General features: G+C 40.0%; 1 protein-coding gene across 1 annotated transcript in view; it reads left to right on the forward strand.

Annotated features, from left to right (window-relative positions):
- Window positions 1-23,408, forward strand: part of ELL2 (elongation factor for RNA polymerase II 2) — a 39,073-nt gene that overhangs the window by 10,069 nt on the left and 5,596 nt on the right. The window contains exons 3-10 of the mRNA XM_081880461.1: window positions 4,547-4,668; window positions 6,206-6,369; window positions 9,875-10,134; window positions 12,851-12,975; window positions 13,107-13,200; window positions 14,994-15,567; window positions 17,973-18,039; window positions 21,848-22,019. Of these exons, the coding sequence (XP_081736587.1) occupies window positions 4,547-4,668; window positions 6,206-6,369; window positions 9,875-10,134; window positions 12,851-12,975; window positions 13,107-13,200; window positions 14,994-15,567; window positions 17,973-18,039; window positions 21,848-22,019 (1,578 nt within the window). The remainder of the gene's footprint in view (window positions 1-4,546; window positions 4,669-6,205; window positions 6,370-9,874; window positions 10,135-12,850; window positions 12,976-13,106; window positions 13,201-14,993; window positions 15,568-17,972; window positions 18,040-21,847; window positions 22,020-23,408) is intronic.

A 23,408-nucleotide genomic window follows, 5' to 3' on the forward strand; every position in this document is an offset into this window, starting at 1 on the left:
ATCCTGAAGCGAACGCAATCCGCATCTCTGTGTGTGCGGGTCGCGATTCACCGCTTCCGTGCATGCGTGTGACGTCATTTTGAGCATCTGCGCATGCACGAGCGGTGAAACCTGGAAGTAACACACTCCGTTACTTCCAGGTCGCCGCAGAGCGTAACCTGAAAACACTCAACCTGAAGCACATTTAACCTGAGGTATAACTGTATTTAAGAATACAGTGGTACCTCGGGTTACGTATGCTCAGGTTACGTATGCTTCAGGTTACAGACTCCGCTAACCCAGAAATAGTACCTTGGGTTAAGAACTTTGCTTCAGGATGAGAACAGACATCGTGGTCCAGTAGCGCGGCGGCAGCAGGAGGCCTCATTAGCTAAAGTGGTGTTTCAGGTTAAAAACAGTTTCAGGTTAAGAACGGACCTTCGGAACGAATTAAGTACTTAACCCGAGGTACCACTGTAGTAACTAGATACAGTTCCAGTGTTGGTTCTGTTTCGACTGGCATGGATTCCTCTCAGTAGCAGATAAGATACATCTGAAGAATTTCACATACTATTTGTGAGTCATACCAAATAATTATCTTTGGCAATGCCACTTCTAAAATGGTTGGTAATGTATAAAGAAACTCCAAAAATTAAAAACTTTTTGAAAATTACATCTTCTGCTATAATTAAAGAAGTGACATGTGAATCTTCCTTTAACATGGTGACTAATAAACGACTTCATTTTTGCTGGTATGTCAGCCCCTAGCCATCCAGTTTATTGTGCCTGGCAGAAATATAAGGAATGTTACCTTTCTCTTGCCAAAGGATATACTTCTGAAAATTTCTTTACTGACCTGAAACAGTCCGTAGCATATTCACGGCGTGTTGCTACCCCCTCCCCTTTTTAAATAAATATCCGTCTATCTAGTGCAGCATTGTCTTCATTGACAAGCAATGACTTTCCAGGGTCTCAAACAGGGTGGGATCTTCTTACAGTTCTCCCTGGAAATGGAGATTGAACATAACACACTCTGCCACTAAGCTGTGGCCTCTCCCCCGTCTCAACACAAGCCAGACTGGATCCAGCCCTATATTTATCTACTTAGAAGTAAGTTTCCTTGAGTACAGAGGGTCTTACTCCAATAAATATGTATAGGATTACAGTTATACATGGAATTTTCCCATACTCTCTTCCTCCTATGGCATTTTGCATTTTTCAAGAGAACATACACACAGACATATTCCTATGTAGATGTTATTCAGAGGGTTGCCGTGGGGATGAAGGAATGGAAAGCTTTCCTCCCTTATCATTGGATGCAAGCCATTGATATTAAAAGGGGCAATACATCAATTCAGTCATCTAAGCCCATTAATATCTACCATATTTTGCAAAGTTGTTCTTTTACTGTGCATTTGAACACCCTAAGGTGTCATAACCAAATTGTGCATGATGATTCCCAAGATCAAGGAGCAGGTTTTTGTCTCTGTTTGGATACAGTTGGGTACCATTTTGAATCAAAGTGATGGACTGCACAATTGAAAACTCTACTGCCTTTAACCATTGATTAAACTGCACTGCACTGATAGCAAGAGTGTAGAATTCCAGTGCAATACTGGGTACAAAACTGCTAGTTCCGAATAAAAAATGCTTCCAGGTGGTGTCTAGGTCTGGTCTTTAGCAAGTTGCCCTACAGGACTGGGGCAGACAGGCACATAGAGTTCTTCTCTATATGCTCAGTCCTTGCTGCATGGATAGTAATGCCTTAGAGTGCAGAGAATTACAGGAACTAGAAACATTTCTTTATATATGTTATGCCCAAATTGTATGGGTGTTTGTAAGCAAGCACGTTTAGTTGCTACTTATTCTTCTTTGTTTCTGGAAGACTTCAGTGACTATGCAGAGAACTTGAACCTTTAGGAAAATACCTTAGGAAGCAAAAAGAAAAGAGGCCCTTGGAAAGAATTTTCCAAATATGCACATTCTACATGATCATTTAAGTTACCTTAATGCTAAATTATATCACAATGTGTTATTTTACACACACAATTTTTCCATTTGGTTGTAGTCATATCAAATGCCACTTTATGGCATCTCTGATCTCCAGGAACACCTTTTGGGGAGGCAGAAGGAGCTTAATTGGGAAGGGGGCTGAAATGCCTTCATGTACTCATGGACTGTTGTGCCCTCCCCACCTTAATTAATTATTACATTTACATCCCATTTTCCTTGGAGGAAAAAGGAGGTCAAGTTGGCATACATGGTTTCTCTCATCTCACAATGTTATCCTCTGAAGAACCCTGTGAGGTATTTTAGGCTAAGACAGTGACTAGCGCAAGGTCACCCAGTGAGCATCATGACTGGGTTGCAGCCAACACTAAGCAGTGCACCACGTTGGCTATCATCCATGATACTTTATAATTATAAATATTACAGGAGCAAAATCAGATTTAACCCCAAAGATCAATGTATTGAAGAACCTGTTTGAATGTAAACCAGTAGGTGCAACTATTTATTTATAAATCTGTTTATAAAGACATCTTTAATACCACCTTTTGGTCCCATTAAGAACTCCCTATTATCTTAGAAAGAGCAGTCTACAATAGTAATATTGAATGGAATTGAATCTAAAACACACATAGATTTTTGGGAAAGAGAACACACATGCAAGAAAAATATTTCAGTTGGGAATACTGCATAAAGATTCCAAAATGAGGAGCCACAAGCAGAGAGAACTAGTTATATTCTCATAGATTGAAGCTGACATTCAGAAGGCTCCCAGACCCTGCCTTCCCCTCCAATAAAAGCCCCAGCATATCTGCATTGTGAGGGGATTCTGAGCGAAGTCTTTTTTGGGTCTTACTCCACACCCAATATCTGTTTCCCCAAAGAAGAGGAGCAGCCAGGGTGAACCTACTGTGTGTCTCCCTTCCTTCTCCTGCTTCTATTTAGGGCACATGGTTGTGCACACTGTTCTTGCTAAGCTGTGCTTAAGTGTACAGGAAAACTGTTGAGTGTGATACGCCAGGTATGGAAGAAACCCTAGATAGATCACTCTTGTTGGACATAGATATCATCTTTGAACTAGATCCCCTTTGCTTAATTTATTTAGATATTTTCTAGTGTTGCTTACCTATTCAAAAATACTTGCTCCATAAGATATGCCTTTGTATAGTGGACCACATGACAAAGTGTCTCTCCCCCCCCCTTTTTTGTATACATTATCTGTGCTTGCACAGTACAGTACTTTATAATCTCTACTAGAATACAGTATCAGTTGCAGTCAGTGGAACAGCATAGCTGCATTATGCTGGCCCCATTATGCTTTTGTACAAAAGCTGTTGATAGAAGTTGCTGGGTCCTCGGAGTGATTTTGAAGCCAATTTTAGTAGCAGGGTTACTTGTGAACCCACTGGAATGTTTGCTGTAGTGGGCAGGTATCGGTGTTAGTATCGGCCTCATTTTTTATTTCTTGGATCTATTGCCATTTACCTTTTGACAATAGCAACAGCTACAGAGCAAGAAAGAAGATGCAATTAAAGTCCTCACCCCATTGAGCATCTGTTGGAAATACCTATCTAATTAGGCTTATAATTCCATGAAATACTGGCCTGTAATTCTATGAAATGTACTGCATTCATGAAAAACATTTAAAAAATAAAGTAATACTGTTGACATTTATGCTAGTCAAGATTTGGACCATAGTTATCCCTATTTTATCCTAACTATATCTTCAGTTTTTATAAATAAGAAAATCCTAGCAACTTTAGCTTGGCACCTGAGTGGACATATAATATGTCAAGTCCAAAATGGCCCTCTGGACCCAAATGAAATACTCTGGGTTTGTAGATAATGCTGAGTGGCCAAGCTGCCTGGCATCGCTACTGCTGTGTCCTACAGCCAATAAATTTGGAAGAAGTCTGTTGTGCCTGCGTTTATTCATTTATTTATAGTTATTAAATTTGTATACCACCCTTCATCTGAAGATCTCAGGCAGTTCACAGCATAAACCTACATGATCAAAATACATAATAAAAGCAAGAACAAAACAATTACACCCCCCTTGTGTGTACACATGAGATTATTGAGACTTTAAATGTAAATGAATTATGTAAAGGGGCATTTAGGGCTACTATACCTTGCAAGAAATGTCTAGTTTGTTGTATGCCTTATTATGGATTAATAAACCAGTGAAAGGAAAATATATTGTGAACTCTAAAATATTTCTATGTGTAGCAATATTTTTGCTTGTGCTTTTGTGATTAGAATGCAGTTCTTTCTTAGACTCAGTGTGTGGGATATAGTGTTATTCATACGCAGAATAAATCTATTGAAATCAGTGAACTTCACTCCATTGATTTCGGAAGATCTACTCTGTGGCTTGGTTGGATATCACCCAGTGGGTGTCCCTTTGGCAAGTTGTCATCTTTCAGTTGCATCTGTTACATGATTATAAGCGGCTGACATTGCAGGTTTGCTGTATTGTTCATTACAGTATTAATGATCAGATATTGTACTTTTCCATAAAGTAAGCATGTCTGAGTCTTTTTTTTAATTGCTTTTTCAGCTTGTCAAGATTCCCAAAACTGATCTCCCAAATGAAGTGCATACCTTTAATTTCTATTTGTCAAATGTTGGCAAAGATAATCCTCAGGGAAGCTTTGACTGCGTCCAGCAAACTGTTTCAAGGTAATGTTTATGAAAGGGAAATGAAATTGTTTGTTTTTAATTGCTCCTATGATCTGAAGAGTAATTGCAATGAACTATTGATGAGGAATCCCTCTCCTAATTTAAACATTACTTTAAAATGTGCTACAATCTGCTCCAGAATGCAATTGCCTGTCTGTGGGAAATAATCTTGTTGAGACTTAGTATTTGACAAAAAAGTGCCACTTCTTCACCTTCTGCTATTTGATATGAAGTGCCTTCCACTCTTTATCTTATAAATGTGCCAAAGTATCCTGTCCAATTTACATTATCGAGTTTCTTTCTACCAGGCATACATGTGTGATGCTTAGAGATGATCCACGGTGCTCACACATTTAATAAAGAGCATACAGAAAGAGCTGTTTACTTTTGTTACTCAGCCTGCTAAATATGGCAGATGCACCCAGGATACTACTGATGAATCATGCCTTTGCTATAGAATGGAATGAAAGGAATGTTAATATGTATTCTTGGCACAATTGCTTTGTGTGTATTATAGAAATTCAGTACAAATTTCTTTAAGGCTACAGCCTCTTAGAAACTACTTATTGTGGCGTCTTCTGTAGGCACTAGAATATTTAATGTAACGATCAGTGGGGGTTGAGCAGATAAGTGTCTATTTACGCACGTTTTGCCTTTTTGTGAATTCTTGATCTTGAAGCACCCGTAAATATTACTGTGATTTGGTGGAATATGGAGAAGTCTGCACTTCTAAGTTTACTAATTTCTGAGTAAAAATGTTTAGGATCATTTTTGTAAATTTGAAGTGTCAAATCTAGTTCTTAAGTCTGGCTCAAATGCCTCTTCATAATGGGCAGCTAACTAAAAACATTGGCCCAGTTCTGCTAAACCATAGGTTAGCTATGTGCAGATCAGGGAGAAGCTGCTATGAGTCTTGGGCTCTGGCTCCCACCCTTCTCTCTTCATTCTATAAAGTCAAGTGGAAGAAGAGTTCCTCAACCCTGACTTTCAGTCACCAGGGAGGAATGAGCATCATGTGAGACCAAGATTCATGGTGAATCTATCCTCTTTATACACAGAGCACTTAACCATGGTGTAGCATTATGTACAAACTAGACCACTAAGAATTGTCTAGGATCAACAACAGGAGAGGACTTTTGTTTTCTAGCCCTGATTATGGGGTGTCCTGAGGCATCTGATTGGCCAAAACTGGATGTTAGACTGATTCAATTTTTGATCTGATCCATCAAGGCTGCTCTTAATTTTTTCACCATATTCATTGCTTTTGCTTTAAGAAATCAATTCATTTCACTTTCCTGCTGCAGTATATTTGTATAAATGCTGTTTTATGTCGTTGCCTGAGTTCTCTGTTACAAAAACATCTATTACAGATTTATATACAAAGCTGGCAAACAGATGAATATGTTACAGTCCATAACTTGGCTTTAAATGACCAGAAGGAATTAAAATAATATCTTTTCATACTTAGTTTTGCTATATCTTTGTATCTACATCCAAATGTTTTAAATAAGGATTTTTTCCCCTCATTATTGCTTAGTACCGGATCTTCCCAGCTCAGTTGCTTGGGGTTTATACAGGACAAAATCACAGTATGTGCAACAAATGATTCTTACCAAATGACTAGAGAACGTATGACCCAAGCAGAAGAGGAGTCTCGCAATCGAAGTACAAAGGTCATAAAACCTGGTGGACCATATGTAGGTATGACTGTCGTCTTCTTTTTTCTCCCCCTCTGTAACAGCCTGATGCTAACTGTTGTAACGGTTGAAGTATAACCTGTTGGTTTCAGTGAACCTTACTGCTATGTAAACATATATGGGACTGCAACGTTCATACATTGCCTTTTTTTGAAAGCATCCATATGGCACCAGAATACATTGTTTGAGAGGAAATGATGGTTGACATTTGTGCTATGGGAATGACTATCTGTTAGTGATGTATCCTTGATCCTGATCGCATCATGTCAGGTTCATCTGAATTCTGCTGCTGGATACCATAGTTACCGTTTGAACAATATTTTTAATGCATTTCAGGACTCTGCAGTAGATATAAGTTGCTGTTTTAATATCTTTCTGATTTTAAGGAGTAGAACATTAGTATCTTAAAATCATAGAACTGGATTTAGAAGGGATCTCGGAGGTTATTTAGTTCAGTGTCCAAATTTATGTTGGAGGCGGTATTTTAACAGGATTTTAGATGACACTAGCAGCTACAGTGTACAGTGATGGAAGAGAGATATGAAGAAGAGAGTTTAATTGAGACACCAGTTTTGCCAATTTATATTCTGTCAGATGTGTTAAATAAGTTAAACCATAATATGCAGAGATACTTTGATCCAGACATTTCTGTGTGCATTAAAAAAAAAAGTATGTCCAGTGTCTGCAGAAGTTGTGCCAGTTGAAGTTTTTGACAGCTGCAGCTGACATACCAAGTGCGTAGGTATTAAAGCTAGAATATTTATGCTGCTGTCTGCTAGTTCTTATACCAGTGGTAGCTACAGGATTGCTAATGACGGTAATTGTAATAATAGGTGGATTGGCGTTCAGTTGTTGTGGTATGGCTTCCTGCACAATCCTATATAGGTCTATTGAGGAATAAGACTTACTGAATTCAGTGGGACTTGTTCTCAAGCAAGGGAGTATAGGATTTGTAGCCTGAGTAAAGGAAAATGGAGAGACTCCATATGTAATCTATACTATTTTATACTCTTTGGTTGTTGAGTAATGTGCCAGGGAAGGCTCAGCTTCCTGAACAGCCATAGAGATAAGGTAGGACAGAAAAGGAAGAGTCCTTTTCTATCCTACCTTATCTCTATGGCTCTTCAGGAGTTTGAAGAAACACAGTAGTGAGGATTAAGCTGCATAGGCTAATAGGAATCAACTGCAGTTAATTCATTTGGATTAGTGCTTTTAATTTTGTTTCTATTTATGTGTCTATTTTAATGTTCTGAAGCAGGAATTCAAGTTGCTGCATGTTGTATATGAGCTTCAAGTTATCTTTTACTTTATTGACTTTAGAAACTTGGGTTGTACATACTCGGAATGGCATTCTTTGTAATGCGCTGTCCACTTGGCAAATCATTAAACATCTTTTGGAAGAAAAGCTAAATTTTATAAAATAAGCCAAATAATTTTTTTGCGGCTCTCTTAATTTCTAGTCACATTATTATTCTTTTATTTTTTTCTTTGGCAATCTGTAAGGTAGATGGCTATGATTCTCACTTCACAGATCGGCAAAGGATGCCAAAACTCCAGACTTGTTCATGCAAACATATTTTTGCCAAGTGAAACCTAGAGGAATAATAATTCTCAAGCAAGCTGTGTCATGATGTAAACAGATAATTTAATCTGTATTCACTATTAGCAGTAAACATTTAACTTCCAAAGAATGTTTTGGTTCTGGTGTATTTGTTGTTTGCAGTAGATTAGAATTAGAGAAGCATTTGGGTCTTTTTTGCAATAGTAAAATGCTAGTCACGTTGCCAATATATTTTATAATAACTGGGAAGCTATTATGTTAACTGGGAGGAAGCTATTTGTAAAACAAGAAAATAACAACCTGATTTATGAGAGAACACTTACTGAAGTGTTATCAAAGGATGGCTGAAATAAGATAATAGTTTCTTTAAATAACATAGGTTTTACCTGTGTTTGGTTAAAGTGTGTTAGATTTTTTATAAAAACTAACAAAGGTTTTAGTATAGCAGTAATAAAACCATCTCGTTTTCTGTCTTTTACCTTTAGTTGGCCTCCAAAGCAGTGAGTTTCCTAGTATAATCCAGCTCTACAAAACATTATCATCCGCTTTCTCAGCCAGTCATCTAACTCATGACACCAAAGAACTCTTAAATAGCCATGTTCCGAAGCATTAGTAGTTGTTGTTGAAACCACGTCATCCCTTGTTCAAATCTGGGATCTGTGTGTATGTGGAATGAGTTCAGGTGGTTTTCATTAGAACTCCTCCTTCCACACAGTTAGCAAGATTTACAGAAGAGATGAAGCACTGCAGAACTTTTTTAAAAGACACAGCTCTTGCCAAATAATTTTGAATGCTTGTGGTGATGCAAAGCTCTTTTCCTGGAAAGATACAGCAAAGCTCCAGAACCAAAACATGCTAGTTGTGGGTTCTTCAGAGAAACTTCATAGCAACTATTTTGACTGGCTGTGGAAAAAACTAGGCATATTGGATTCTGCAATATTAACGAGAAACATATTTGCTTATCATCTTTAGTGCTCTGTCGTAACTCTGTGTGGCATAGGTTAGAGTGAGCAATATCATAGCCGTCTTTTGTAGTAATATAAATATAGTTCACCACTTTGGGGGCCTTTGGACTAAAAACTGTATATAAATAAACCATATCCCACAATAAACTTGTTCAAAGCAACCTGGTGAGTTCAGCCATGCATAGCTTTGAATTTGGGTGTTTCACTGACTTGGGAAACTCTGATTTCCTAGAAATAGCTTATTAGCATCACCTAGTGTAAAATGAAGCAGTAGAAAGTCTTTAAGTAGTATCTATCAGGTGTCAAAAGATCAATTATTTTATTTATAGCTGCCAAGAAACTGCTAGTAAAATTAGATTATCTCTTCTACTAAATTTTGAATCCATTTTGCCCTATATAGAATTTGTAAAGCACAATAGCAGGGGTACCAATCAGTGATCCTTGGACTTAGTTTCATTTTAAAGAACAGTTGAGAGCAGAGGATACAGACACACACCAGCAGAAAATTTAATACTAGAAGAAAATAATACCATCACAAAAAAAGAGAATGGTTCCATTTCATCAACTAGCACATAGTTGGACTCACCTAGTCTGTTGCACTAGCAGGATGCCACAGTTAAATTTTACAGAATAAAAAGAGATGGGTTGATTATCACCCCTTCACACAAATTACATAGCCTTAACAGTGTCCAAACTTGCCCGTTGGAAATATACTGCAGGGATTTACTTGAGTCTTAAATTACAAGGTAATGAAATTATATGCATTGTTACTGATAATAATATAGGCTATAGGCACAAAGAAGGAACAAATCTCTAAAAGGGTTGAAAATCCTTTTAAAAAAATAAATAAATCCCTAGTATGTCATAAAAACTTGAGTCAATGAACCTGTTTTCTCCAGCAGTCAGTTTGGAAGTAAATTTTGGGTAACTCGTTTGTGTCTAAGGTGGAGAGAAATGAAAACGGTTGTTTATCTTGCATATAGGTAAAAGAGTACAAATTCGGAAAGCGCCACAAAGTATTCCAGATGCAGTGCCTGAGAGGAAAAGGTCCACTCCCATCAACCCAGCAAGTACAATACGCAAGACGCATACAAACAACAGTATTTCTCAGCGGCCATATAGGGATAGAGTGATTCACTTATTGGCACTGAAAACCTATAAAAAACCAGAGCTTCTTGCTCGCTTACTCAAAGATGGTGTTAGTCAAAAAGACAGGAATTCCCTTGCAATTATTCTTCAACAGGTGAGATTATTTGTTTTACTCTCCTATCCTTTCTCATGTTTTTGTTTTCAGTGGTTATGGTACATATATTGCCATGCTCAAACTAGTGGTCTTATGCCGAATTAGTTGTCTTTTTTCTTTTCTTTTGCATATCTTGAAAATGCCTCCAGTTTTGCCAACATCCATCTATATAAAAAACTGCAAGTTTGGGTCTAAATCTAAAGACTCTTGTAACATGTTCCACAGTGTTGTTTCTGTAAAAACTCTTGAGAAAAATCTTGTGCATTAGCTTGCTCAAATGGGAGGACTACTTTGAATCTGGGGTCACAGTTTTCATGACCAAGCACATTTATACTTGGTCAGAAACAGCACTTGAATGAAAAAGTGAAGGAAGGCATCTTTGCTTCCAAGCCAATGGATTTAAACAACCCAGTTAAAAAGAGCAACTTTTTCTAAAATTCTCATTTTAAGAATTGAGAAAACAGCTCCTCAAGAAATTTTTCTCCTGATATTTTAAAGAGGGAGAATTGTTACTCTTTAAACTTGAATCAATGAGAACTTCTATAGTGCTCCCCCCCCCCAGCTAAATTAATTTTATTAGCTGAAGGAGAAATCTTACTAGGAAGTGATTATAACGGGGTCTTTAAATTGACAAGAATAAAGAAATAGAAAATAAGACTAAGCTACTTCCAAAAGAATTTAGAAAAAGAGTGGGCAGAAGAGAACTCTTTTGCTAAATGCAAGCCTTCAAAGTGGGATGATGAAGTAATTCCATGTGTGTAAAAATGTAGATTCTTTTCTTCAGAAACTACAAGGTAGCTGAGAAGTATATTTCAGAAGTCTTAACTGAGTAGAATATCTGAAGTTAACTCCTACTGATGCAGCCCTGCTGTATTCCTGCTCTCACTGCCAGAGAGGCAACCTGGTTTTTAAGCTAAACAGCAGTTTGCTTCTTCAGAAACTGCTGCGCCAAGAACAATAAGCAAAGTTCCAGCTTCATGTGCAGTTCACTCCTGCACATGCAGATCTTTTCTTTGGAATATAGCCATCGTTTAGGTATCTGGGATAGACAGCTATACTTGATTGGTGTTTAAAAGTGACCGCATAAAATAGTTGAATAATTTCATATTTGGTTATCTTTTAAGTACTTACTCATATCACTCTAGACACTGGCGGAGGAAAGTGGGGGTGGGGGGCGCACTGCTCTGGGTGTCATCCCTGAGCGGGGGTGACATTCGGTGCCCCACCCACCCACCCACAACTTGGACTCCCACACCTACCGCAAGACATTGGGGAAGCTGCTGCGCCTCTTTGCCGGTTCCTTCCTCTTCTCTTCCCACACACCTGTCTCCTTCCCATCCTATCCCCTATCCCCTGCCTGCTTGTCTATCCCCTATCCCCTGCCTGCTTGTCTCCTCCAGCCAGGAGCATGGCGCAGCAGCTCCCCCCTTCCCCTGATGGCTGATGGTAGGCGCAGGAGTCATGGGCGGACAGTGCGCTGTTGCCCCATGCTCCCGGCTGGAGGAGGCAGGCAGGCAGGGGAGAGGACGGGAAGGAGGGAGGCGAGCGGGAAGGGGAAATGAAGGAAGTGGGATCGGTGGGTGCGTGCGCGACTATCCTGCGCCTGGAAGGGCACCCTCCACACCCCTTGGGAACACCCCCCCCGTGCCCCTCGGGAACGCGCCCACAGCGCGGGCATATGCTCCACCACTGACTCTAGAAAGTGAAAAGATTCCATGGTTTACATAGGTTTTTACAAATCTGGAATGTTCTGATGGATGGTGCAGTGATTTAGGGAAGAAAGGAGATATCTTAGGCCATTGAGAGATTAGTTAGGGTTAGCTAAAAATTTGGCTTTTCGTTATCTAGGAAAAATAAGGAGGGAAATAAATATATATCTTAAAAAACAAGTGGGATAAATATAAGAAAGAACACCAGCTATTTTCCAGTAACCAAAGCAATTTTGGAGGATAATTAGGTAATGTTCAGGTGTAGAGAAATGCAGGATTAGACTAATATGTTGAATTGTTCAGGTTAATACATATGAAGGGAAAATGCAATATCGGCCACCTCTTTTTCAGAATATATACATTCACACATACTGTGTGACCTAGGTATGTGATAATTTGAACCAAATTTGTGCTTAGGATGGAGTCTGGATGTATACAGTCATCATATCAGATCATATGTCTGTTTAACCATATTTAATCATGTGTATGTATATGTTATATGTTTTGTATTTAAAACATTTCTATGAGTCTGTGTGCAAACACATACACTGAGTAAGCAAAACTATTTTTAACATGGTATTTATATTCTCTTTAAAGTCTTGGAATAAATCTATGTGTAGCTGTTGTGGCTTTTACATCAGTCTTGCAGGGTCTTACCCAAATTTTATCTGTAGCTTATTTCTTTAATAATATTTCTATACCACTGGCATGGTGATTTACACTTGCAAAGTGATTTACAAAAGTAAATAATATTGAGAAGCCCAATCACAGGAATAAAACTAGGAATGGTGTAGTGCTACCAGTCAGGGAAAGTCTGATTAAGTGGGATTTTAGGAAGCAGTGGACAAACCCAACAGTCTGTGTCTCCCAAACATTGGAGTTGGGGGAAGGCATTCTGTAGACTAGGCACCACTGTGGAGAAGACCTGCCTTCATAGTTTGCTGTGTTGAACACCAGGTTCTGTCAACTTGCTGATACTGTTTGTATTTTTATCTCTTTATCTGTAGGTAGCCAATTTGAATCCAAAGGACAACTCTTATACACTGAAAGACTATGTTTATAAGGAAGTTCAGAAAGACTGGCCTGGGTACAATGAAATAGATAAACAGTCACTGGAATTAATACTCTCCCGGTAAGTTCAATTCCCTTCTTTGTAATATGTTGACTTGAAAACAAAAGCTATTTGCTTCCTACAAATAATAACTGCTAGAGCATCGTTAACTTGATATTCCTTGTAACCTGGAATGTGGGTGATCTTTACAGAAAACTCAATTCATCTCAGAATGTCACCAGCACCAGTCACTTGGAATCGCCTCTGGGTTCTCAAAAAGATGCTGCATCTGCTTCTCCTTCTCAGGTATTTTATTTGTCACTCTTTATACCCTGATTCATCCAATAAGGCAACACATGACAAATGCTAGTGTATGTTTGGAAGCTTCAGTTGTCTAGTGGGAAAGAGCCATGTAGAGCACACTCACTTGGCATGCAAAAAGGTCCTGGCATATTCTTGCCTGAAGTTCGAAAGAGCTGCTACCAGTGTTGGAGCGTATGCCCGTGCTGCCTGGGGCGGGCTGGGCACAGAGTTCAGGATTGGAGAGGGGAAGCTCCTGCCCACTCTTCTACTGCTCTCCGCCTCCGGGTCAGACGTGACTCGGCAGTGGAGCTACTGCTGCTAGGCGCAAGGTGGAGGGTGGGCAGCAGCTCTTCCACCCACTTGCCTGTTCTCCTTCTCCCCGGGTCAGGCCTGAACCAGGGGGTGGAACTGCAACAGGCACAAGTGTTGCAGCCAAGGCATAGCTTCTTGTAGCACGAGGCCAGGGTCTGATGAAGGAGCCTGCTATGGGTCGCCTGTTTGTGCCCTTTCAAAATTGCACCCGGGGCCATGGCACCCACCACACTACGCCTCTGGCTGCTACTAGCCACTATAGACGACACTGAAGTAGAAGGTTGAGTGTTCCAGTTTGATATAAGGCAGCTTCTCTTTCTCTGAGTATTTCTATAGATATCTATATTATGGTAACACCTGTTTTGGAGAGGGAATTACAACAGTATTCCCAAGTTGAAAATATTGCACTTCTAGAGTGGCTTAAAATTCCTAATAAGAGAAAAAGAATCAGGAGCAGTTCTAATCTGCCTTAAGGAGGAAGAATGACTTTTTGTGCTTGCTTTTGGATCTGCTGGTTTCTGTCTCTTCTGTGCAGTCTCTCTGACTCACATCTAATTTAAATCTGTTGTGTAGATTGGTGCTGAGCCCTTCTGGTAAGATTTCCTGCACTGTACTGAAACAGTCCATGTCCTTACAGATATGAGTCATTGGACACAACCCACTTGACTACTTGAGCACACATACACCTGGCATTAGTTGTCATTCCAGTTTGGCAGCCCCATGCCACCAAAGCGCATTTTAAGCTTTTCAGTTTCAAAATGTGGCTTGTTGTTTCCCCAGGAAAGTGCTGATTTGGCAAAGTAGCATCTAGCTTGGGTGTGTGCATGCGTGCTCTTGGGCCTATATTCACTCTGTGGGGTTTGTGTTTTTTTAAAAAAAATCTCCACTATTGGGTGAGAGTGACTTCAGACAATATTGGAATTATTTTTTCCTCCCATGTGAAAAAGTCTGGTCCTATCCTGCAGCAAGCTGAAGCTGACCATTTCAGATAGCATGGGTGAAAAGGATTGATGAATGCAGAAATTAATGTCTGAAGAGTGTAGCAAAACTTTTTTGAAGTGTTGGTTCTGTCATGGTGGGGAGTCACGATTTGATGCTTTGCTTCAGGCAGCAAAATATTTTGGGCCATGGCTTCATGTGGACACAAGAAATTAGGACAAGGAAAGTGTGTTTAGTGGTTTCAGAAAATTAATTTAACACCAGTTGACATGTTAAGTACAAACATTGTTCCTTTAATATCTAAATTATCACAGTGTGAATTATTTGGTTTTCTTAAGGAAGGAATCCATGTCCAATAGAGAATTCCCATGGCACCATAAATAAAATCCATTGCGGGAGCTCCCTTCTGCTCACACAACTCGTCTTCTAAAGCTTGAAATAGTGTTCCTTTATCTTCTATATTTGCTATATAACTATTTCTAATTGTCATTTCTTAACAAGTGCAAAAAATAACAGTGTTGTTTGTGTGCCTCAATTTATTGCAGAAACGGCTTTTGGATTCTGATTTTATTGATCCGTTAATGAGCAAAAAACCAAGGATATCTCATCTTACCAATAGAGTTCAACCAACACTAAATGGTCACTTGACTGCTTCTGGTGAAAAGAATGCTGAAGCTTCTCAGCCTCCCCCTCCCCCTGCAGTTGCTGCAACACCAGCTGCTCTGCCACTTCCTCCAACTTGCCTTCCTGTTTCAAATCCTCCTCGGACTGTGAATTCTAACTCCAATTCCCCCAGCACTCCTGAAGGCCGGGGGACTCAAGACCTGCCTGTTGACACTTTGAGTCAGAATGGCAGCATTTATGGGGACCAGCATCAGAAATATACTTCTAGGACTCCGCTGGAAATCCCAGCACCTGCTGAAGATCTGTCAGTGTGCCCAAAGTCTATGGATGAGAAACACTCAGCGTTGCACAAAAAATCCAAGAAGAAGTCAAAGAAGCATAAGGAGAAGGACCAAATCAAAGACCACAACACTGGGAATGCTGCAGAGAAGGAGAGAGACTGTGAAAAGAAGGAAATTGTCAAACTGAAGAACTCCAGCCTGAAATTGATTGAAGGTATTGTCATTGCTTTTCACTTTGGACGACCAAGGCACCTATGCCCTATAATTACATTAGCACTGAAGCATGGGAGTTATTTGCCCATGGTAATACCTGCATACAGTAATACCTGCATACAGGTAGACAAGGGATAGTTGAATGAAGTGGTTACCTCCCATGCCAACCCCTCCCTTGTCTCCAGGATGCAGGCATTCCTGTTATTAGTGCAGGATGGGGCCAGCCCACAAGCAGTTAAACCCATGCAAATGTAGTACATGGAAATTCCCTGTCTCTTTCCTTTTGTCTGAACTTGAAATCTGTTGCCAACAACCAATGCATATTCAGAGCCACATGAATGAAAGCCTTATACGGTGTATATATCTTGCCTCCGAACAATTTCTCTAATCAGCTGAAGTATATATTTGTATGCCTGTTCTTGTAAGGTTGTTTTTCTCTTTATTAGCTTGCATACACAGTTTCAGTGTTGGAGAGAAGTAACAGCTGCCAAAAGCTGTGGGAATGTACTCTGACCATCATTTATTCTAACCTGCCCCACAGATTTCCTTTGTATTGATTTATTTGAGAGTCTAGTGGGTGGGACAGGAATAATATTTAAATCATTGACAGTAATGAACCCAGTATGCAGCAGTCTACAAATTTGGGCTGGCCTTGATTACCAGTCGCAAACTTAGAGTCACCAGGACACTGACTCACCTTGGAGTTGAACTTTGAGAAGGTCTAGTGGGGTGTTATTGAAATCACAATACTTAGAGGTAAGCCCCAGCATGCTTGCAACTGAAGAGTAGGGCTAAGGTTTGCTTTGTACTTCTAAGTGTCTCAAGAGCAGAGAGTCAAGGTGACAAGCCCCCATATGATATAGGCTGGAGCTATGCATAAACAGCCAAAAGGCACAAGTTTGTTATATTGACTACTGTTACCACACTTGTGGCCCAATTCAAGAACCACACCTCATAACTTTTCAGATAGCGAAAAATACAAACATGATTGATGGCTGTAGCATGATTAAGTCATTGGTGCACATTATTAAAGTACATAGGCATTCCATTAGTAAATAGCTAGAAATAATTATTCATACCATTTTTTTAATTTCTCAACTGTTAGATTTGACATGGTCTCAAGACACAGTATTTAGATACAGAGTTCCGGGCTTCCCCTAATAGTTGTAGTGACAGCCGCTCAGGGAACTTGAGTTGTTATCCTGAAAGTTGACCACCTAACCCATCTGTTGCCTTCCCTATTTTAGAAAGGATACGAAGATGCTGTGGTTAGAAAAATCCAGACAGGGAGGAAATGTAGCTGCTATTTTTTAAAAAAGTTATTGAATATCAGAATGGCACTGTGATTTGTAACTTTTTCTAAAGGACCTATGACACACTTTGTAGAGCCAAATTTAGTTGTGAACTATTAAAACTATTTTGTGAAGTTAAATAAAAAGTTGACTACATATTTGAACAAATTCCTGTTTAAATATTATTGCTGACTAGATACAATAGATTTCCAATTCACTGAGGCTCATGACTTGGTTGTTCTAGTCAGGGCCTGGGACAATTTGAATTGTCTTTGTTTAGTTGCTTGGTCGCACAGGGTACTATCACAGATTCTTGATCTTCTTTATCAGACTAAGTCCAACTTAAGAAACACACATTTTAAAATTATATTATTAGGAATACAAAATAAGTTTTTCCTTTTCTAATGTGTTAACTTGGATTATATATTGATATGAAATACATTAATCTACCACTATATTTGATTGTGTTTGGCATCATTGTAAGAAATCTATATATATATTGCCTCACATGTAAGTGCAAGTGCCTTCTGTTCATACAAGAAATTCTTTACATCCAAGCAATTATTTTTAACCCTGCCATTCTGATGACAGATAGATTCAACCCAGTAATTGCTTGTCATCTTCTTTTATAGTAAATTATTTGATTATCTTTGCATATTCATAACTTTGTGTGAAGGGGAAGAATTAGCAGAAAGAAAAGCACTTTGGCATTCCACTCCATTGTTGTTTTATTGTGCCCTAGTGAAAGCTGGATGTTGATGTAAAACTCCCATCTCCTTTTGTCCACCGACATCTGCCACAGAAATTCTTGAATTGCTGTGCAGATGCCACAACTTGTCTTGAAATAATAGAAGGCTGACCTTAGGTTAAGACTGGACTGCTTTTATTGTACGCAGACCAAAGTTCCTTTTGCATTTTAAGTTCCTGCCATTGGCTGATTGAGAATTTGTCATGCAACTACTATTATAAATATTCAATAGGGTGGCTTTCTCTTAATTGTCTCTTAAAGCTAATGCCTAGAAAGGAACCCTCTGTGTAGGCACTTGAAAGTCAAATCCAGTTTGGTTTGGGAACAATCTCTTATCAAAGTGTGTAAACTTGTATTTCTTTATAGGTGTTGAAGAGACTTGCGCTTCCACCACAGATCCTTTGTCAACAAGTGAACTACCGGACTACTTTGTGTAAGTAGGATAATACTGGCGAAAGGGGATAGAGTGGCAGGAAACAATTTATGCAGTGCTCCCTCAAAGTGAAAAAGCACTTAGTAACTAAGAAAGCTACTAAGTAAAGAGGGGAAAGCTGCCTGGAAATGTTGCTCTGTGTAAGATTTCAAGTAAGGTAAAGGGACGCCTGACCGTTAAGTCCAGTCGCAGACGACTCTAGGGTTGTGGCGCTCATCTCACTTTACTGGCCAAGGGAACAGGCGTCTTGTCCGCAGACAGCTTCTGGGTCTTGTGCCAGCATGACTAAGCTGCTTCTGGCGAACCAGAGCAGCGCACGGAAATGCTGTTTACCTTCCCGCTGGAGCGGTACCTATTTATCTACTTGCACTTTGACATGCTTTCAAAATGCTAGGTTGGCAGGAGCAGGGACCGAGCAAAGAGAGCTCACCCCGTCGCGGGGATTCGAACCGCCAACCTTCTGATCGGCAAGCCCTAGGCTCTGTAGTTTAGACCACAGCACCACCACCCATTTCAAGTCTATTTCAAGTAGACTTGCATTATTGCAGCTCTGCCTTGACTTTCCCTCTGATTCCCATGCTGAAGAGAAAAGTCTCTTAGTTGATAAGCCATCTCGAGGAGTGCTTGTGAATAAAGTTCATGTTTACCTCACCTCTGGCCTTTTCATAAAAATAAAATAGTCAAAAGTACCTGTGTTCTTTGGCTAGCTTGTCTGCCATCTTGATTCCTGGTATTGAGATCTGCCCATTCATCCTTCCAGAAAGTGTAATCTGTTAAAAGAGTAACTCTCTTAGATGAGATAGCTGGCTGAATTCAAATTGTTCCCAGACGTTTAGAGTCAAATGACTCTCAGCAACCTGAATTTATTTGTTTTGGGTTTTTTGTTTTTGTTTTTTGGTATGTTCTGCATCCATTTGTTCCCTTGGCAGCGGCTGATTATAAACACCATTTTTTCTCCTTTCCCTTTTTGCCGTTTAATTTGGCCGTGGCAATCCATGTGATTTTGTTGACAACTGCTCACTGGTATGCCTTGCAATTTTGTGGCGCAGATACAAACAAAATCGCGTGGGTCACCCTTGATAAATGGCATCGAAAGCAAAAGGGAGTGAAAAAGAATAATGGCACACAAAAGCCATTGCAGTCAAGGAAACAAATGGGCATCAAAACAACATGAATGTATGGCTGCATGAATATTCCTGTGGCCTAGCAGGCTACACCTGTTTTGAAAAAGCCATTGCAATGCAGACTGGGTTATGACTGTTTATAATAAAAACAGCAAAACTTCATGTAAAAAATACTATTGTTTTGACTTTTCTCTGCTCCTCTTCCCCAGAATATGTCTGTGCTTCAAAATCATTGTTGTTTTTCTAAAATTTGAAATAGATCATGTGGAATGTGTGTGCTTCTTAGATGAGATAGTGGTGGGGGATGTAAAAACAAAAATATTGTCAACTAAGCTCACTTATTTATTTTAAAGCATTCCCACCCAGCTGTTCATCTGAAAAGGCTCCCAGAGTGCCTCACAAAGACCAGTGATAAGACAGTCTCTGCCCTCAGGCTTAAAAAGAGACACAAAAGAAAAAGAGATTAGGATGAAGGAAAGGGGGGGGGTCGGGCATTAGTTCTCAGTTAAGTTTTTCTAATGACCAACTGAGACAGAAATGGTTCGAGGAGAGGAGGAGCCAAAAGTTGCTCTTCTGCTTCAGTCTTAATCTTTCCTGCAACCTGATGGAAAGCTGCTGTCAGGTGATAGTTGAGGAAGCTGAAACATCTGGTGGAGCTGGCCTCTCAGCAGTGCCAGTGGTGTGGGACTGCAGCCTGCTTGGGGTGTAAACATTTCTACAACTAGAACTTTGCACCGTTCAGACATAACATCTCCTCTTGGTAGATGTCCAGTTTGCAGCAGTCACAGATTTAGCTATTCACTAATAATTAACTAGTTAGTGCTATTGTAGAAATCCTGCTGAAAAGTAACTATTTTCAAACATCTGGTTGCTGATTTTCAGTATGTCCTGTTTGTAATTGTTTCTTGAGACAAAGAAAATGAAATGCACATTTTTATGAGTTACTTGAAATGTTTTTCCAACACCCCTCTGTGTTGGAAAGAGATTTACTTCTCGTTCTCTAACAATATATATATTTTTTTAAAGCCATCCATACTGGGGATTTAAATACATGCAGTAAACCTAATAACCCTTGGTGTAAAAAAAAGAGAGAGAAAGAGCAGTGTGTGCTTTTGAATGTTGTGAATCGAAATGCTGACACAACCTTGCCCAGTAGTGCTACTGTACAACAGGGCGGTGAGAGTGCAATGACTCCAATCATGTTCACATGACCCTTGTCCCTGGAATCACGCTGCCTGCACATGTCTATCGCGTATCAGCTGTAACTGGCACAGAGCCCCGTTTTGTTCTACTTGGGCAGCACACATTCCTTTTGTGCAGAAAAATCTGAGATGATGGTGTCTTGTATTCCTGTAGAAACTCACTTGACAGTGTGGCTAGCAATTTCTCTCCAAAAGGCACTGTTTGTTAGCAGTCATGCAGAAAACAGATAAAGGGTTCCAAGGCCAGTGGAATAATGTTTTTTTTAATCTACAGTGCTGCCTATGTACATGGCGTTTTACAAAAAGAGAGAAAACGGGTCTTTAAGCACCTGCAGTCTAAAAATAGGCACAAGGGAAATAGAGGAAGTGGAGAGTGATGGAGGCAGCAGTAAATGGAAGTAGAATGTACCATTATTTCTCATAAATGTACTTGGGTTTAGTTACAATCGGCTATCGGGACTGGGGGTTGTCCCAGAGGCTTCATAACATGGCAAAAGCGGGTTTTGAGGAAGTACTTGAAGAGAGTAAACAACATGGAGGTGTTCAGGAAGACAGTTTCGGGTAGAAGGGGCAGCAAAGAGTGAAGTTATTTCAGGTAGGAGAAGACCTTCAGATAGTTGAGGAGGGTGGAGCTGGATGAGTAATAGCTACAGTTAGGGTTGTGTCAAGATACAAGAACTGAATATGGAAAGGCAGAGGCCATGGAGGGTTGCGAAGGTACGGATAAGAATCTTGTGCGTGATCTAGGAGCAAACAGGAAGCCAGTTTAGGGAATTAAAGAGGGCTGTTGCATGGTAAGAGCAATGAAAAGGTGAATAATGATAAAGTGAAGGGTATAACGTAGGACAATGCAAGAACAGAAAGGAGACAATCTATAATATTGTTCCTTCTAATTCCCCTAACCCAGCAGAGAGGGAGGCTTGGAGATATGTAGCAATAAGCAGCAATTAGGTTGATTGCATAAAATGTAATTCCACTAAAACATCTTCAGTGAGGTGGAAGCTGTTTATCTTTCCTCCTACACAATCGTAATTGATACAATACTGTAACTATTTCTTAAGTCTTAGCCACCTGGGCTTTTTATTAACTTCTTTAATCCACCAAAGTCATTAGATTTTGCCTGATATTTAAAAGGTCCTTCAGTTGTATTAATTGTAGGAAATATAAACTATAATCAGATTCACAGAAGAATTTTAAAAACCAGCAGTGTTCGATTTTAATATTCTTGGTTCCCATGTAAAAAATGCATGTCATTGTGAACATTTTTTTGAACAAAATAACCGGTAACCTGGAGATTGCAGAAACTAAATTCTGACTAGTTAAAAGGTGGTTAGATCACCATGACAGTGAAGGGGGAATTAAGTAATTTATACCTCTTAATAAGTTTTTAAGGGGAAGTGAATTATGGTACCCTTTAAAAAAATTACAATACCATGAATTTTAAATCTTGTTTATTTTATTTCTTCTTTTTTTAAAAAAAAGAAAATACATAGCTATTATCTCTTATGAACAACGACAAAGTTACAAGGATGACTTCAACGCAGAATATGATGAATATAGAACCTTGCATGCAAGGATGGAGAGTGTTACTAGAAGGTTTATGAAACTAGATGCACAGCGTAAGCTGGTTTCTCCAGGATCAAAAGAATATCAGGTAAAACTTGCTTTCCACCTTCCTCTGATGTTAATGTAGCTTTAACCTTCATCCAAGTATGCCTCATGATTTGGATTAGTATTGTTGGACATACGTTACATCTGTTCGCCATGGTATGGCCATAATGTTAAGTTCTATAAGAACTTTTGACTGTACCTTGCATGTGCCAAATCCCTCCATGGAGGCCTTATAGAGAAGAACTTTTGGGAAATGTTCCACAATTGTGAGCATTCCTGTCCTGGAGACTTGGCAGAGGCTGGTTCTATTTTGTAAACGCCGTCACATTTTTTTATTTTGGGAAGTGATGGATCTTTACTTTCCTTGGCAAGGCTTAAACTAGTATTGGATTATTTTAGGAGAATTATTTACATATCAATCATGAACTGATCCTCAGTGTTTACTCCCATTCTCTGGTTCAAACCAATATAGTGATTAGGGATATAGGTTCATCAGTCTTGTGCCTTCAAGTTACTTTAAGATAAATGAGAAGCAGTATTTGCTGCTGAGTCTTAAAACCAATGATTAGTGATGGCAAAGGGTTGTGCAAGAGCAGGATGACGCTCATGTTGTGGTAGGATCAACAATATATTTGTATAAACTTGGTTCTTTTGTCCTAGCCTCTAACCCCTGGAGTGTTGCTTAGCACAAACAGAACAGCAGGAGAGGAGACTTCCTAAAGTGTCTAGTCGGAAAGCTCTCTGATGCTAAAAGGCAATGCCCACATTCAGCATTCACATTCAGCATACAGTGGTGCCCCGCAAGACGAATGCCTCGCTAAACAAAAAACCCGCAAGACGAAAGGGTTTTCCGATTTTTTAGCGGCTTCGCAAGATGAATTTCCCTATGGGCTTGCTTCGCAAGAGAAAAGCCCATAGGGAAATCTCCGGGGACAGCGGGGAAGCGCAGCACCTGTCCTGAAGGCTTGCGGTGGGAGGTCCGGGAACAGAAGAGAAGGCGCACAGCGATTCTCCTCTGTTCCCGGGGCTTGCGGTGGGAGGAGGGTTTTTCCTCCCCACCGCCAACCTTCAGAACAGCCTTCTGAATGTTGGCGGTGGGGAGGAAAACCCTCCTCCCACCACAAGCCTTCAGGACAGGTCCGGGAACAGAGGAGAAGGCGCGCAGCGATTCTCCTCTGTTCCCGGGGCTTGCGGTGGGAGGAAGGTTTTCCTCCCCACCGCCAACATTCAGAAGGCTGTTCTGAAGGCTGGCGGTGGGAAGAAAAGCCCTTCTCCCGCCTCCAGCCTTCAGAAGAGTTCCCCGCAGGGCTCCCCAAGCTGCAGATGTCTGCCCCGCGTGAGGGGCACTCTGCTTCAGAGCGTCCCTCGCACCGGGCAGCAGGCTGCTATCCGCAGCCTAGGCAGCCCTGCAGGAACTCTTCTGAAGGCTGGC

The sequence above is a fragment of the Podarcis erhardii genome (assembly GCF_964252035.2).
Source record: "Podarcis erhardii genome assembly, chromosome: 11".
Classification (NCBI taxonomy): domain Eukaryota; kingdom Metazoa; phylum Chordata; class Lepidosauria; order Squamata; family Lacertidae; genus Podarcis; species Podarcis erhardii.